General features: G+C 41.1%; 1 protein-coding gene across 1 annotated transcript; it reads right to left on the bottom strand.

Annotated features, from left to right (window-relative positions):
- Positions 1-8,319: 8,319 nt before the first annotated feature.
- Positions 8,320-15,582, bottom strand: LOC137255441 (large ribosomal subunit protein P2-like). Its single transcript, XM_067792884.1, has 4 exons — positions 15,399-15,582; positions 11,906-12,078; positions 11,219-11,317; positions 8,320-10,080 (listed from the first exon to the last, which is right to left on the bottom strand). Exons 2-4 carry the CDS (start codon positions 12,075-12,077, stop codon positions 10,013-10,015), a joined length of 339 nt encoding a protein of 112 aa, XP_067648985.1. The 5' UTR covers position 12,078; positions 15,399-15,582; the 3' UTR covers positions 8,320-10,012.
- Between the last annotated feature and the right edge of the window lie 1,624 nt (positions 15,583-17,206).

Here is a 17,206-nt window from a genome sequence, read left to right as displayed (position 1 = left end):
TGCAGGGCTACGGTTACTGGGGGTACTACAGTATTGGAGAAACAAGGCATGATTCACAGTCCTGTCTCCCTCAATACCCCTCTTGAAGCTGTGGCTGTTCATATCACCATGCACATTGTTTTCACTTTGTTCTCTCTTTACGTCCCTCGTCTTATTCTGGTATTTGTTGACGATGAATAACTGACGACGAGTAAAATCGGCATAGTTGTAACTATCGTGGATTGCTCGGCCCGTCTTGTCGATATAAGGCGTCATGCGGGCCACACAGTAATCTGCCTGTTCTTTTGTAAGGTTGGCATACAGTTGCTGCGCGGTGATATAAGGCTTTTCGCCAGAGGTGAGAGTTCGGAAAGCCTGTCCCAATCAGAAACTAATGACTTACAATATAAACAAGAATGTAATGAGTTAAAAAGTAAATATAGCAATTACAAGTCACTATTTACAGATGGGTCCAAGGACGGTGGCACAGTAGCATGTTCCACTGTCACTGCATCCATAACAGTATCTTCTAGATTATCGGATAGCAGTTCTATTTTTACAGCAGGAACAAACGCCATATTAACGGCTCTTAAATATGCTCAAAGACATAAACAATACATAATCCTTTCTGATTCTCTTTCGTGTCTTCAGGCTGTTAAAAACTTTCTTGTAAACATCCACTTTTAATTGAATTTATTGAATTGTATAATGATCTTGCTATTGGCCAATGCGACATCGTCGTTTGTTGGTTACCCATCTAAACTCAACAAAAATAAAAACTTTACACTCGTTTCAAAGTCAATCATTTGAACATTTGGGAAAATGGGTTTGAAACAACGATTGTATTCAATTTTCGTGTCATTATCGATGCTATAGCATACATATCATGTTTGTCATGGAATCGGTTCCACCGGAAATGCGACTACAACTTAATGAAATCATGTCAATATCGGGTGTGTCCTCCATGGGCATTCACATCTGCAATACAACGTCTCCTCATGGATTGGATGATGCGTCTGAACGCAGCTTGGTGAAAGCGCCGCCATATTTGTACCAACATGGCACCAAGCTCCTGCATGTTCTGTGGTGGGTTCCCTACTTGACGGAGCCGCCTGCCTAACACATCCACACATGCTCTATGGGGTTGACGTCGGGAGATCTTGAGGGCCACTCCATGATATTGATGCCAGTGTTCTTAAATTCGCCGTATGAGGTCTGGCGTTATCCTGTTGGAAAGTCAGACCTGGGCCATGACCTGCCATGGCAAAAGCTCTGGAACGAGCACCTGATCCCAGTATGCTGCCACATTAAGGTTTCCCTGAATGAGACAGTGTGTCGGGATCGAGCAAGACCGTCGATTCCACCCCAAACAATAACGCTCGTTCCGTTATTCAGCATGCCAATGGCACGTTCACACTGAAACTTTGACAGTCGTGGCATTGCAAATTAACGAGTAATTAACCATAACACCGTGTTTTTCTGAGATTACACACTACTCTGCTACCAGGAGATCAATTGCACGCACGTGTATTAATCGGTCACGTGACATGTGGACCTCGCCAGGCATGGCGGAGAAGGTAGTGAAAGCAACAGACCATGCCATCATATCGTTTAAGATATGCAAACTAAATGCCTATAGTTGCAAAAGATGTACATCCACTGAAACAGTGTTGAACAATCTCTGTAAATTCATTGCAGAATCGGTATTTTATGTTTGTAGTTTCTTCAAATAGCATTTTCTGGCGAGTACGTGTGGGAAGTGACTGGTCCTGAGCAGCAAAAAGGAAGCTGTCTGTTTCACATTTGAGCCCAGCCGACTTCATCCGTTAAACTACAACCAACCAACCATCTGTAGGGAAGGTCGGGGTCAGGATTTGAACAACGGCGGCTTTGATTGTCAGAGAAGGAGCACCATATTTATGATTAACAAAATGAAAACGAAACTGTAAATTAAGTTTCTCCCACTGTTTCTTTATCATGTCCTTGTCTTACGGGCTTTCTGACGCTTAGATGGGAATGGATTTTTTGCTTGTCATTCCAGACGGTTGACTTGCTGTCTGATGTTCTTTTATATGTGTATAAATGTGTTTTAAATTTGTGTCACTACATTCTTCGAGGGTTGGGTTGGTAAGGGGTTACTTCTGAGGGACGGAGAATCAGTGAAGATGGTGTCGATGTCTGTTTCTTGCTTCGGAAACCTGCTGAGTTGATGAGAAGTCTTGTCAGTTTAAGGTATGGTAATTGTGATGGAGGATTTAGGTTCCGTCTGTTGTGAATGTAGTGACTCTTAGCAAAAGCAGTTTCTGTTTTGAAGGAGGTGGGCTGCGGCACGTAGACATTGTAAATGTCACTCAGAAAAGGACTGTTTTACGATAACCCTATTACAAGGTCACTTCCTTGATCCCGCTTGTCACTTACCGCGTTCTGATGTGTACCCGATAGTTAAATTGCTATTTTAGTTTGAGACAAATCATTTAAAGTTACCTTTTTCCTTTTCAGTTCCACAGCCTGGCTTGGGTCTAAAATAATAAGTAAAACAAAAAAATACGTTAGCTCTAAGACGGAATGGCCTATTTCATATGACCTCCGTACCTTTATCGTACTTGCTCACATTTACGTAGGTAGCCACGATCCCTGTACGAAGTTGCAGGTGAGAAATACTGAGCGTTGCAAGTTCAGAAACAGCAGTGGTAGCGACCGTTTAGATCGAGAGGCGTTGGCAACGGCGTTGTATATGGACCCAAGCTCCACCATCTAAATGACGCTTTGCCTCTTTTCAGCAGTCAGTTGTGGCATATTTTCTGTACTTATGTATCAGATCATGCATTCTTGTTTCCCTCTGAACTCGACAGAATCTCTCTACACGTGAAATGACTGCAACTACAATGTACGTCTTGAATGTTGCTATAATGAATGTAGATGTTGCTAAACACGTTTTTTTCCAGAATATCAAAGACAAAATTTTACTTGTTTTCACTAAAGCAAATCAACCGAAAATATTTTGAAAGAAGAATATTTCAACTTTTCTTTGACATTAAAACTATTGCTGTTTGTTTATTTGGATATAGTATAATTAATTTGTTCTGCAAAAATATGCGTTTTACCTATATATGAATGCACCAAATAATGTTTCCGTAATTTGCATAAAGCTGTGTTGTTCCGCTTTCGTGTAAACTAACGCTTTCTAACAAATCTTTGATAGCTTTTAGTAATTCATAACGGTAGGAGAGTAATATAGTGTATAGGGCGTTTTGTGTACATACCATTGCCTTTGGTTCTTAGGGCGAACGTTTGAGAATATTTTGCATGCCAGCAAGTAATTTGTTATCAGTGCTGACATCAGTACTGATCTGTGTATATATATATATCGGTTGACTTTGGCTGTCAAATAATTTTCAAAATACCTCGATAGGTGTTTGTTACAGTTTCCTTAAGTTTATGCCTTATTTCATTCAAACCTCTTTACTTAAAGTTCTAAGACTGCTTGTCTGAAACTAAAATTACAAGTGAACGCATGAACATCTCTCTCTCTCTCTCTCTCTTTCTTTACAATCCCTCTTCGCGTCAGTCTCACTATCTTGCTTATCTCCCTTGTGACACATACATACTAATGCTTGTACTGGTATATAACAAGCGACACGAAACATCAAGATACTAAAATTGTAGTCGCGATGATATATTGCGATGGAGAGGATGTGGATGGTGTTAAACTTTCTCCAGGTGCATTTACCATTTTGACTCGCCATCATGAGGCAATCATTTCCTTTTCAACATTTACACAAGTCAGCTCCTCAGACTATTCATTTTGTGGCGTGTCCAAACAAACTATCCTTTTAAAACATCTCACCTCCACCTCCACCCTCCTCGATTGCAAAGTGTCACTGATACTGTTTATGGGTTTGATAAGCTGACATTATATATTTACTTGTCTAAGTTGCGTACTCACTTCATTTCCCAGCTAGTTTAAGGATAAGCTCAGTAGCATACGTCTACGGGCGTCCTGGGATCTGTTAACTGGCGACCGTACTGATGTGTTTTTACCTAGGTGGGAAGTATTCACCGACGGCACTGGGTGAACCACAGGTGATGTAAAGCATATAGCCATAAAGTCTTTAACCGATCACTTCATCGGAACATTCTTGGAATTGTACTCAATCACATATTTTCCTAAGGCATATTGATGCATACCATCCTGGAATGATAAAACCACTTGTAATACTTCGACTGTTACACACAAAATGTGAACTGGTATCAACAGATTTGTGTTGGCAGTGTCACGAGCGTATGTTTTTGTTACAATTATTAACGTTTCATTCTTATGGTCACGGAGGTTTAAAGCTCTGAGGGTGATTTGAACTCACAGGCGATGCTTAGGCGATGTAATTCCGCCATTTGAGTGTGGGCCGACGAGCTGCACTCGGGAGTTACTTCTTTGTGTTATTCTCTCGGTTTACCCCTTCTGGTGTAAGTCTGTGGCATTCATTCGAGTGAGTTCTACATGATCGTAGTGTGATCTAAATGGCTGTATTGAGGCGTTAGTACTTCTAGAATCTCGAGAGCTGTGCGATATGACTGTTATGGATCATGCTCATCTGTCTGCCAACATCGTCCTTTCACCTCCGCAAACTATCTTCAAACAGTAAATCGACAAGAATCAAGACTGCGGTAACTATGGGCATTTAGGTACTATGTTAATTTTATGACCCAATATTGTAGATTTGAGACTCAATAGTATTGTATACTGAGCCGCAAAAGAAACACGACTTTCCAAAAACATATGCAAAGTATTGTTCTTACAAGGTGATCTTTTTGTTATAATTGTACCATGAAATCCAAACTTACAGTCAATACCAAATGTGTTTTCTGAAAGCACAACGACCAAACGTACTAACAAAGACAGACGCGGTGAAAGGTTCCGCATGTCATACATGAAAATGAATATGCGCGGGTCACGCTGTCGGTTCCAAATGGACTCCGGTGCTTCAAATACTCAACAACGTCCTGAAATTGGCCAACATGTGATGTTTATCTCCTAAATGAAATGCCCTTAAAGAGTGTACTGATATAGATATATGTGTATGAATGTATCAAATTCCCTTTAAAGGGACTGTATGTCTTCTCCCCAGGTGTGGAGCTGGAATGGGACTCCGGTACAGCAAGTGACGATTTGACGGTTTTGGGTCCAGCTGTCTCTAATGACACACGGAAACATCCTCCACCAAACACAGGATGACGAATACTTTCACGGCGAAGTGGCTTGACATCAACACCTCTCGACATCAGGTCAGGTCAGACCATCTTGTTTGGCATGAAGGTCACTTACTATGTCAAAACACCACAAGTTTGGAACAGAATTCTGTTCGAAACAGTTTTGAATGGCAACCCTATCGAAACTAATCTACACGACTAAGTGTCCTGACATCAACACCTATCGTCATTGGTACAGGCCAGACCGCCATGTATGGCATGGATGTCACTTACTCTGTCCAGACATAGAGGTTTGGAAGAGTTCTTTTCGACAACCCTGCTGAAACGAGCAAGCAGCAGACACGTGGACTGAGTGCATGTCTTGTGACATAATGTCTGAAGGTGTACTACAATTGACAACCCCTGACAGACGACTACGTGACAATGAACCAGCAAGATACAATTCATAACCTGGTTTGGGGGTTCGTTCTTGAACAAGAAACAGCTACAGTCCATGTTCTGGAGCTCGGTCACCAGAGACTTGTCCGTTCTCGTATGACAAACCACTCTGGGTGATGGCGAATTGTGGATCTTATCCTAACACGCTCCTAAGCTGTGTTTTTCAATTACAGACAGGAAGAAAGATATTTGGCGAAATCCACCGTTTGATCCACGAGTAACTGGAAGATGCACAAAGGACGAGTGAGTGAGTTTAGTATTACGCCGATATCTGCAATATCTCAGTAATACCACGGTAGGTGACATCTGAAAACTCGTGTTTGAAATAGAACCCAGTCTTCGGCGTGACGAGCGAACGCTTTAACCACCCCACCACCCCACCACCCCTGCAGATAACGACGTCTACAAGAGGTCCACCCAGTTTTAGTACTCATTTAATAACAGAACAATACGGTATGGCAAATCGACTCATCCTGGTTGTTTTATTGAGTACTCGATGCAATGAATGCATTCCGGAGACGTATCTCGACGCCGTGGATTGTTGTTCATAACATCAACCACTAGATTTGCTGGCCCACTCGCGACCACTGCATACCACCATCATTTGCCTTAATACTGGGGAGTACAAGGAACACTCACCCATGTACGGACGATTTGAAGTTCAAGGATGTAATGTCAGTGGTGTGAAAATTTTTTGTTGGGTAATACTGCAGTATGCATCTTGCAGCATGTGATCAGCAATTCACAATAATCGTTTATGAATCTGTATGAGTGTGTCTAACTTAGTGGATAATTTGTACTGTGTATTGTTACATATAATTAGCGTATATTGATTGGTAAAGCCTTTAAATTAGTAGATATTGCTTTCAAACATAGTCAAGGAGATATTGTACGAACGCTTCAATCACTTTTGGAGACTAAAAGCATCATCCAATTTGTGTGTATTTGTGTGACATCGTCTTTAACTCTTTGTCACTTTCATTTAGTATAGTGTTAGTAGTGATCATGTCACGGTGTGTGGACGCTTTATGTAGACGCCAGTGAAATGTCAAACCTGCCTTTTTTCCATTCAGTGCTTTTAAAGTTCATTTATTTTTCATGCCCATGGAAGCAAGATATGATATGATATGATATGATATGATATGATATGATATGATATGATATGATATGATGGTTGAAGTCATGACGGTTGGAATTATTCTAGTTATATACCATGATCTACTGACGATTTATTGTGCCACTGTGTATCCGCATCAAGCAGATGATCAACTTGTTCTTACAATTTTCGTTTTAGTAGGGTTTTCTAAGATTTGCCCAAAAGGAAACGATTGTTTTTACATATTGTAAGACTGTACCTTTCATTGGATAATAATATACATGTATGAGACACAAAATGTATAAAATATAAAGTAAATGAAATAGACTGTCGGTGTATATCCATATTATCACCTTGTCTCTAACCAAGATTTCTATGCTTTCCATTAGTGTGAAATAAAATATACAAAATATTGCAGTTTCAAACAGTTAGTGGGGCATCTATACATATACAGTAACGGGATGCAGTTTACACACGCAGTTAACTCACTCTCAGACCTCAACACACTCAAAAAGACCCGTGAAGATCCGGGGGTAGAATAGGTCTTCGGGAACCCATGCTTTCCATGAAAGGCGACTAAGCTTGTCGTAAGAGGCGACTAACGGGATCGGGTGGTCAGGCTGGCTGACTTGGTTGACACATGTCATCGGTTCCCAGTTGCGCAGATCGATGCTCATGCTGTTGATCGGTGGACTGTCTGCCCCAGACTCGATTATTTACAGACCACAGCCATATAGCTGGAATAATGCTGAGTGCGGTGTAAAATTAAATCACTCACTCACTCAACACACCCAAAATGAGCAACCAAACTATGGAGTAGAGTATGTACAGGATTGATGATTGTGATGATTGTAATTTGTGAAGATATCTCTTTTCAAAATGTATACACATTCCACAGTTTAATTTCTCTCTGTTGGTTTTCTTGGTGGGCCTGAGACTGAATTTCCTTCTTTTCTATAGCATTATCCATGAAGATCCGGGTTAGCACTTATCTTCCGTAATCCATGCTTGTCATAAGAGGCGACTTGAGGGATTTGGTTGACACATGTATCATCGGTTCCCAGCAGCGCACATCGAAGCTCATGCTGTTGATCAGTGGATTGTTTGACCCACACTCGATTATTTACAGACCGTTGCCTTATAGCTGGAATATTGCTGAGTGTGGCGTAAAACTAAACTCACTCAACACACCCAACATGAGCAACCGTCGACCAGTACCAGGGCCGAGACAAGATCATCATCATCATGTCCTTCGTCCTCAGCAACCGCTCACCTAGCAACATGGTGGGTGTATACAGGAGTCACTGTTGACTAGGTCTATACAGTGAATAATCACTCGTGAAGATCCAAGTTAGAACTGATCTTCAGTAACCCCATGCTTGTCGTAAGGGGCGACTTGCGGGATGGGTGCCCAAGCTCACTGACTTAGTTGATACATAAGATCTTATCCCATCTGCATAGTACGATACTGTTGATCACTGGATTGTCTGACCCAGTCATCCCACCGTCATATAACTGGAATATTGCTGAGCGCGGGGTTAAACAATAATCTATCTTCATAGCATGTGTCCCTGTGACAAACAACAGACATATATCTATCTAGTTTATACTCTCACTGTTCATGAAGGTAGGTGTCCATTACAAAAATGAAAAATACATTCACCTACGACACATTATAACACAGAAACAAAGAGACATAACGAAGTAATAGACCGGGAGGTTGAACTTGTTGATATGTTGTCATGTTGTCATGGAAATAAAAGCTGTGAAAATACAAACCCATCTTGGGGAAACATGTATAGTGCTTAACATTACTTTGAGTAGAGCGTATCATGTTATACCACACTACTGTATGTAATATATCATGTTACACCACACTACTGTATGTAATATATCATGTTATACCACACTATTGTATGTAATCATGTCATACCACACTACTGTGTGTAATATATCATGTTATACCACACTACTGTATGTAATATATCATGTTATACAACACTACTGTATGTAATCATGTTATACCACACTACTGTATGTAATATATCATGTTATACCACACTACTGTATGTAATCATGTTATACCACACTACTGTGTGTAATATATCATGTTATACCACACTACTGTATGTAATATATCATGTTATACAACACTCTTGAGTGTAATAAATCATGTTACACCACACTATTCAATATATCATGTTATAGCATAATAATGAGTGTTCGATGTCATATTATATGAAATATATATCATGTTACACCACATTAAGGGATGTAATATATCACGTTAGACCACACTAAAGAGTGTAGTATATCATGTTACACCATAATAATGAGTGTTATATAGCATGCTATACCACACTACTGAACGTAATGTATGATGTTGTGCCACACTATTGTGTGTAATACATTATGTTGTATATCATGTATCATGTTATACCACATTAAAGAGAGTAATAGATCATGTTAGACCACACTAACGAGTGCAGTATACAATATCATACAAAATTATCTTGCCTCATTTTTAAAAGTCGTTCTCTGATTGGCTGAGCACTGTTCTATTATTTTCAATGTATCCCGCTTACAAGCGACTAACATTGTCCACGTATCCCGTTAGGAATGCAGACCTCATTTGGTACTTCGTGGTAGTAATTCTTTAGCTCGAATAACATTGAATCGCGTATGATGAACGGAAATTACCTATGTTTTGCGAATGCAAAACAATGGAAGGGAGATAACTCTAAATCTGTTTTTCTTGTCATCTGCAAAATCTAGCGAACGGCTAGAAAAATATGGCTTCAAACAATTCAAAATTGACATAAATGAGTTCGGTAAGATAAATACGTTGTTCACTGGTCCCTCGGGGTCCATGGGTTGATGTACCCTCGATGTTTGCACATCAACCCATGTCCCCCTCGTGACCAGTGAACAACATTGAATGGCATGTGCACAATAACATATGATGTACCACACAGTCCCACATGACGTACGCTATTACCATTATGCGATTATGTCTTCTCAAAAGGACGGATTCAACGAAACAGTCTAAAACTGTCAAAACTGATTCACTGAATTATATGAAATCATTCTATCAACTTTTCAACCAATTCGAAGAGATTCTGCAATTTTCTTTGGCTAAAATTGTCGTTGGTTTGGGAAATACAGTTTCACATTTCCATTCTTGGGACTATGTATGCTGCACACGGTGAACACTGCTTGTCGGTCCACGTTGCCTTGTTCACACTTGTTCTCGTTGTTGTTGTTACCCTTGGTAAGAACGTCACGTGATGTTCAGTCGAAAAGGGAGATAAGTCCTCCGTCAGAGTCGGAGTCAGAATCATCATCTGCTGGCTTATCTTCTGCGGAAACAAGAACAAGACTAACTTCTGTAAGCAAGCGAAACTATATCGTAACTACACCAAAGGGCCAAAATAAACTGTCCATTTTCCTTTGTCAGAATCGACAGCTAGACACTGAGCCACATCTGCCACGTAACAAATGAGATTATTTCCTTATGATATTCAATGTAAAGAAATGATAAAACATGACAATTCCTAAAACGTAAAAGTCACCAGTCGTCCACTTAATTAATACGATGCGAGTTAGAATTGACCTTAAGCAAACCATGATTGTTATAAGAAACGACTTATATGATCGGGTGAGCAGGCTCATTGACACAATGTTGATTTAGAATTACATATGAATATTAATTTATAGCTATATTTATTTTTTACTCACAGAGACGAGAAACGTGTAACATATGTTAGGATTCGACCCCCACAGTACTAGTATCGTCCATTTTGCTGTGATTGATATCGAAATAGAAACAATGTTATAAACAGCTGAAGATGCCAGTTCACGTTCAGTCTGGTATCAGAAGAAAAACGTGAAATATCGAACGTTTTATGTTGTATTATTGTCTGTTTGCAGTGACAACGTACCGATGAATTTCACTTTAAACAAAAAAGTAAAGCAAATAAAGTGAAATTACGACTGCGAATCGTCATAAGTATACCTTGTCAAGGTCACTAACATATACCAGAATTTTATTAACCTTAGGATAAATGATATTTAACAAACAATCATAGTTTCAAACAGCTTTAGTTTTTTTTGTATTACACGGGTGTATGTACATTAAATGGAACACCGACAAGTTGGGTTGGTCCAAGTCATCACCATGTATCGCCCGTGCATATTTTTCACTGTTCCAAGTACTACGCCTACCCCCTTATAATACAAACCAAAAATAACGATTTGAATTTAGGAATTTAAGAATTCCATAATGACGTTCTTAAAGCAGTGGTCTGGGAGGAAACTGCGCGTGTGTAGTAATGATTTAGCCTCAAATTCAGCTGCCACGTTGTGATGAATGCAATAGTGGTCAAAGTTGAGCTTTCCTCAAATTCAGCTGCCACGCTGTGATGAATGCAATAGTGTTCAAAGTAGCGTTTGACTTACGCGCCGAATAGATCTTAAAGAGGGTTATGCAGATCTCACCTTTCTTCTCTTCCTTCTCCTCAGTGACGCCGACGTTGTCAACGGCTACGGCAACGCCAGCCCCTGCCCCGAATGCTACAGTAGCCAGGCGCTCATTGCCTACAAGAAATATAAGACAATACATTAGGATTTTTATGTAAAGACAAAATATCATTTAAAAAGTGGCTAAATGTAACATATGATTTGGGCTGGTTCAGTTCAGACTGATTCTGAATTTTGTGATGAAATATCATATGTAATTACGTCACTGCTCTTTAATGTGAATGATACCCGTGCAGATACGGATTAGAATCAGTCTCCAGCAAACAGTGCTTTTCGCAAGAGACCACTAACTGAATCGGGTGCTGACAATGCTTGGTCTGGTTCATACACAACATTGTATCCCCACTGCGCAGATCGATGCTCATGACGTTGATCACTGGCTGTCTAGGTTAGACACCACTTTTTACAGATCTCCGTTGTATACCTGATTTATTGCTGAGTGCCATGTCAAACAACAAACAAGCCCCAGTTTCGATTCCCCGCATGGCCAAAACGTGCGATGTCCATTATCGTGTCTATCGCATCTACATCGCTGGAATACTGAGAAAAAAACGTGAAACTAGACTCACTTACTCACAGTCACAAACCACAGGAATCTCGCGAGAACATTCAGTATACTGTCACAATTCACCATTTCTAACTGACCTTGTGCAATGACCTCTTCGACGTCCTTCCCCTTCAGCTGACTGATAACGAGGGCGAGTCGGTCTTCCTCGGCATCCACGCCGACGCTGTTGAGGATCTGTTTGATGTCCTTAGCGGAGGGGTTTTCATTCCCCCCAAGTACCGCCAACAAGTATGCCGCCACGTACCGCATCCTGCAACAAAGACGGTCATGATGACCTTTCTACGTCATGAGCTATTTAAAAACGTATCTAGAGTCAGTCAAGTGATGAGCCAGTAAACCTACCTCGGTCAGCCATAGCGGAGAAAATACCAATACGACAGGACAGGCAACATGCCGTGTTATTTTACCAAGCATGGCGAAGTTACGTATCGTCCACGAAGATGAAAGTATCTTCGTGTACCTACATGAAAGTATCTTCTAAGTTGAAGTTAAGTGTCTTCTACGTAGATTAAAGTATCTTCGTGTACCTACATGAAAGTGTCTTCTGCTTTCGGTATCATCTACGCAGATTAAAGCATCTTCTGCGCAGAATGTAAATTATCGTGAAGCATATTTTTTACGAAGACGTTGAGCAAAACCTACGTTAAAAAAGTATATGAAATATTTTCTGCTTAGAAATCTGTAAGTTTAAGTACTTTTTCACTGAAATTAATTGTCATGTGCCCACGTGAAAGTACTTTCTACGTGGAAGTTAAGTGTCATTTACGTAAATGAAACTATCCACTACGTTGAAGTTCGGTATCATCTGCGCAGATTAAGATATCTTCTACGAAGACGTTACGCAAAATCCTAGTTATAAAAAGCTCAGATGAAAATATCTTCCAGTTAGAAGTCTTTAAGTGTAAGCATCAATAAATTTTAAGAGGGTTAGCGACCAAAATTCGACTCAAAGTTGATAAACTTTGACATCTAAGTTGGTGACGCTGGACTAGTATTTGGCATGCCGTCAACTACCCTGGCGATAGGTTTATAAAGACGAGTAAGACATTAAATTATATATTCGTATATACACACAGAGTAGCGAAGATATGCTTAACGGTGGCCTAGCGGTTACAAAGCAGTGGCAGAGAGTCGGGTTCGACTCCAGCTAAACACGTGTACAATTGAATGGACAAACCTCGTATTCGTGGTGGGCTGCAATCACTGGAATATTGATAGAAAAATTATTTTATATTTCAGCGGTGACATTATATTATTTTAGATTCCACCTTGGCACTAGTAGATCTGGAAGCTAACTTACATTATTATCCCGAATCAAACATAAACTACACGTCATGTTAATCATGTCAAGTGGCATTTGGTAATGGTTATCTCCCTTTAACGTAAAATATTCATGAGACACATTCAAAGACGTGCAGGTGCGAGGATGGTATTTTACGAACGCTTCATCATTATCTACCCGGAGCGATGACCGTCTTCAGTTGAATGAAAATTATACAGACCCGAAAGTAGAATTCCATTGATCAGTATTGACACAAGTCATCGTATTCCGTCGCACAAATGGAATATTCCTGATCGTATGTTGCTTTAATCAATAGTGAATGAGTTGGGCTTTACGCCGTTTTTATCAGTATTAGTGCAACATCACGACAAGGGCACCAGAAATGGGCGACGGAAGTCCGTAAAATATCGAATCCAAACCAGACAATCCAATGACTGGCATTAGAAGCATTAATCTAAGTGAATACGATGACATGTGTCAACCAAGCCAACGACCCTGATCACCAGATCCCGTTAGACGACAAGCATGGGTTACTGAAGATATGTATATATTCTCACACGGGATTCTTATTCATGTGATGGGTCTCAGAGCGGGCAAATGAAAGGAGAGACAGATAGCAATTGCCAGGAATTACCGGGCTGCATTGTATACGGTGTATACTCAATACTGATCAATGGAAACTCTACTTTCGAGTCCGTCCGGAGAGTGAGTGGTTCGGGGTTCGATACCCGGTCGCCTCATACGAAAGGCGTCTTACGGCAATTGTTGCCTGGTGTCTGTCGCTCGGCATTACACATGCTGTTTGTGTGAGGTATCTATGACAAGCTGTGACATGCCACCTCGGTGGAATAACAGTATGAAACCGGCATTACAAGCACACTCGCAGGCGCGCACATACACTACGCACGCACGTACATACATAAACAATCGTGCGTAAGTGTCGCTGTAATGTTGGACGCAACAATAATTAACCATTCAATACTCAAGGCAGTGTTAGATTACGTGACATTATACACTGTGCTGTGCTCACATGACTTTGCGCTGACTTCAAGCGGTCCAAACAGCGATCGATAATAGCTTATCAAACAAGTTGAACTGAAGTGCACAAAGGACATGGATACCTATATTGTTCCAACCCGGATATATGTAGTTTCATACAAACACAAAACCGGAGTGTGATATCAGTTCACGCATGCCAATACTTGACTACCGTCGATAAACTAAACTCACTCACTCACTCACTCACTCACTCACTCACTCACTCACTCACTGGACGCGGGCGGGAATTGTGTAGACGAGACGACTATTGAAGCGTTTGAGATAGTGAGACTTGTTTGTTGTACGTTTAATGTCAGTTGGCGGATGCAGAGGGGGTGAAGTGGGATGGTGATTAGGGGGTTCGACAGCCCTCTCCCCTTTCCCTTGACTAATGACCATATTAAAGTGTTAGTGTTGGCGGAGCCAGTTGGTGGAGGTGGAGGTGGGGATAGGGGTTAGGTGGGGATCCGCCTATGAAGTCACACTCTGCAATGTTTCAGCTGTATGGGCACTCAAGTCTGTGTCAGACAATCCAGTGATGACGGGTAAAGTTCCGGGGTAGGATAGGCCTTCAGCAACCCATACTTGCCATAAAGGGCCACTCTGCTTGTCGTAGGAGGCGACTAACGTAATCCGGTGGTCAGGCTTGATGACTTGGTTGACATAATTGCGCAGATCGATGTTCATACTGTTGATCACTGGATTGTCGGGTCCAGACTCGATTATTTACAGACCGCCTTCATATAGCTGGGAAAGTCTGAGTGTGGCGTAAAACTAAACTCACTCATTCACGCAATAGACTGATTGACATCATGAGCATCGAACTGCGCAAATGGGATACGCTGACATGTGTCAACTAAGTTAGCGATACAATGGCTGCTGAAGATAAATTCTAACCTGGATCTTCACGGACGATGGGGAAGCGTTCATTCTTGATAAAACCATTGGTGTTAGATCGTGACTGGGAGGCATTCCATTTCGAGCAATATATATCCCGTTCTAACTATCCATGGTCAGGCATATCTTAATTCCGAAACAAAACCCAGTTCCTTTTCACATACAAGCCATTTTTTTCAGCAAGTTATTCAAAGAGCACAAAACACTACCTCGGTGTCCTTGCGACAAATATACCAAATGAGTCGACCTCTGCAAGGTTAAACTATGGTACAACGAGTAATCCCGTAACAATCGCCATTAGCATAAGATGCATGGTTCCTGCAGCAGTATATTGATCCGCTTTACCGACCTACCTTCTCCAGAACGTTTGGAACTCTCGGATTCGGCTCAGTCTTCTTCTGTCCCGACTATCCTTCAGCGCAGCGCAGTAATAACAGACTCACGGTATTTATAACCAAATAGCATTGCACCACCACGATTCAACAACGACTGGCTTACCTACGGTTATGCAAAAAGCGGAACGAGTTATCTCCCTTCGTTGATATTATGTTCGTGGCTGGTTGCCAAATGTGCAGAAGGTTTTTCCTCAGCCTGAACGTAGGTTGCATTGTGTATCGATTGATTGTAGATATGTGGTGACCTGTTCATACATGACTGATGTTACGAGAGATAACGAGCAACCACTATTCAACGGCGTGTTAAAATTTTATTTGTATATTCAAACAAATGTAGACCGATTTTCGTGTGTTTTTTTTCATAATTCGCGAGGGCGAGTTACTTGTTTCATCCAGCATGAGCAGATAAGAGATGGGACCAATCTCTGGGTCACGTACAAAATATATTGGTCGAGGAGAATCAATTAGTCATGACTTCAGCCAATTTGTGAGACAATGAGCGAAAATGAGGTGAAGGGTGGTGAAATGGGTTTTACCATTATGTTCAGGATAATTGCACAATCTCTGACTGCTCTAGTGGGTTTCACAGAGCTACCCAGTGACACAACACAGTTTATCACACACACGTCACTCCAAGCCGACCAGTGATTCGTCTCCTTAATGACGAGCACCAGGCAGGGAAACAACAAGTACCATGACGCGGACCTCACACATTCCACTGTCCCCAAGGGGTCGATTCGTTAAATTAAGAGATATATCAAATGGGAGAGTAAATAACATAGAATAGATGACAGGCTTGTGGGAATTACGAATTAAACCCAGAGTGTTCACCAGTGAACGAATTAGGTAAGCCCTAAGCCTTTTGTTTCTTGACAGAGGGCCTTGATTTAGCTGGAGCATAACGGACTACCGTAAACAGCTAACGTGAGTGAGTATAGTGTTGCTTCGTTTGTGGAATGTGTAGCTGATAAATGATGCTATATACTTCCAAAATGATCTATATCGGTTAAGATTAAGGGTACGAGTGTAACGGCTTAGCGTTGGGTTTGTTTGTCGTTTAAGGACGCGCATGGCAATGTTCCAGCTATATGATAGGTTCAATAAATAATGGAGTCTGGACCAGACAATCCGGTGACTAACAGCGTGGGCATTTCAGCAATATTTCACCAATATCACGGCGGGGGACTTCGCACATTATATCCATGTGGGTCTCCGAAGTGACGGGCCAGCGCTTAAACTATTCCACCCAGTCAACCGTTTGAGTACTCAAGACACCAAATTGAGAGATTGAAAAGGCAGGCAACATGCCATGCCCTCCCAATATAATGACCCCTAACCAACTAGTCTTCCGCCCACTCAATTAAACTTTAAAGGACGACTAAACTCAATTTTTGGTACTCCTTCTATCACTGCATATGAAAGACGTCTGGTTAGTCATGAACTGAACACCATTTTTTTTTTAAAAAAAAAAATGTGAAGGAAGCTCGTCATTTTGCTGATTTCTCGACGTCACCAAAGACATGTAGAATTGTTGTGTTGCCGTCAATTGCTCCTTGGGGTCGGGTGATGGTGTCACTATGCTCAGATTTCCACCGGACCCCTTAGTTTGTGCTTAAATTGGTTGTTTGTGTGTGCGAAGTGAGCGTTGTGGAAGCCTGTGGTATATACTAAATCAGATGATACGCCCCCTACCACGCTTCCAGGATAGAGAATGGAGTTCAAGTTTCATCGAGTTTATAAAATCAAGACTGCTTACTACACATTGC

The sequence above is a fragment of the Haliotis asinina genome, chromosome 1 (assembly GCF_037392515.1).
Source record: "Haliotis asinina isolate JCU_RB_2024 chromosome 1, JCU_Hal_asi_v2, whole genome shotgun sequence".
Taxonomy (NCBI): domain Eukaryota; kingdom Metazoa; phylum Mollusca; class Gastropoda; order Lepetellida; family Haliotidae; genus Haliotis; species Haliotis asinina.
The sequence above is the reverse complement of the archived record's forward strand: the minus strand, read 5'-3'. Positions and strand labels throughout refer to the sequence as shown.

Excerpts from the sequence above, each read along its gene's own strand:
- LOC137255441 (XM_067792884.1), bottom strand. The coding sequence starts at position 12,077 with ATGCGGTACGTGGCGGCATACTTGTTGGCGGTACTTGGGGGGAATGAA. Across the intron at positions 11,318-11,905 it reads CGAAGAGGTCATTGCACAAG|GCAATGAGCGCCTGGCTACT; the intron begins GTCAGTTAGAAA and ends TATTTCTTGTAG. Across the intron at positions 10,081-11,218 it reads GGAGAAGGAAGAGAAGAAAG|AAGATAAGCCAGCAGATGAT; the intron begins GTGAGATCTGCA and ends TTGTTTCCGCAG.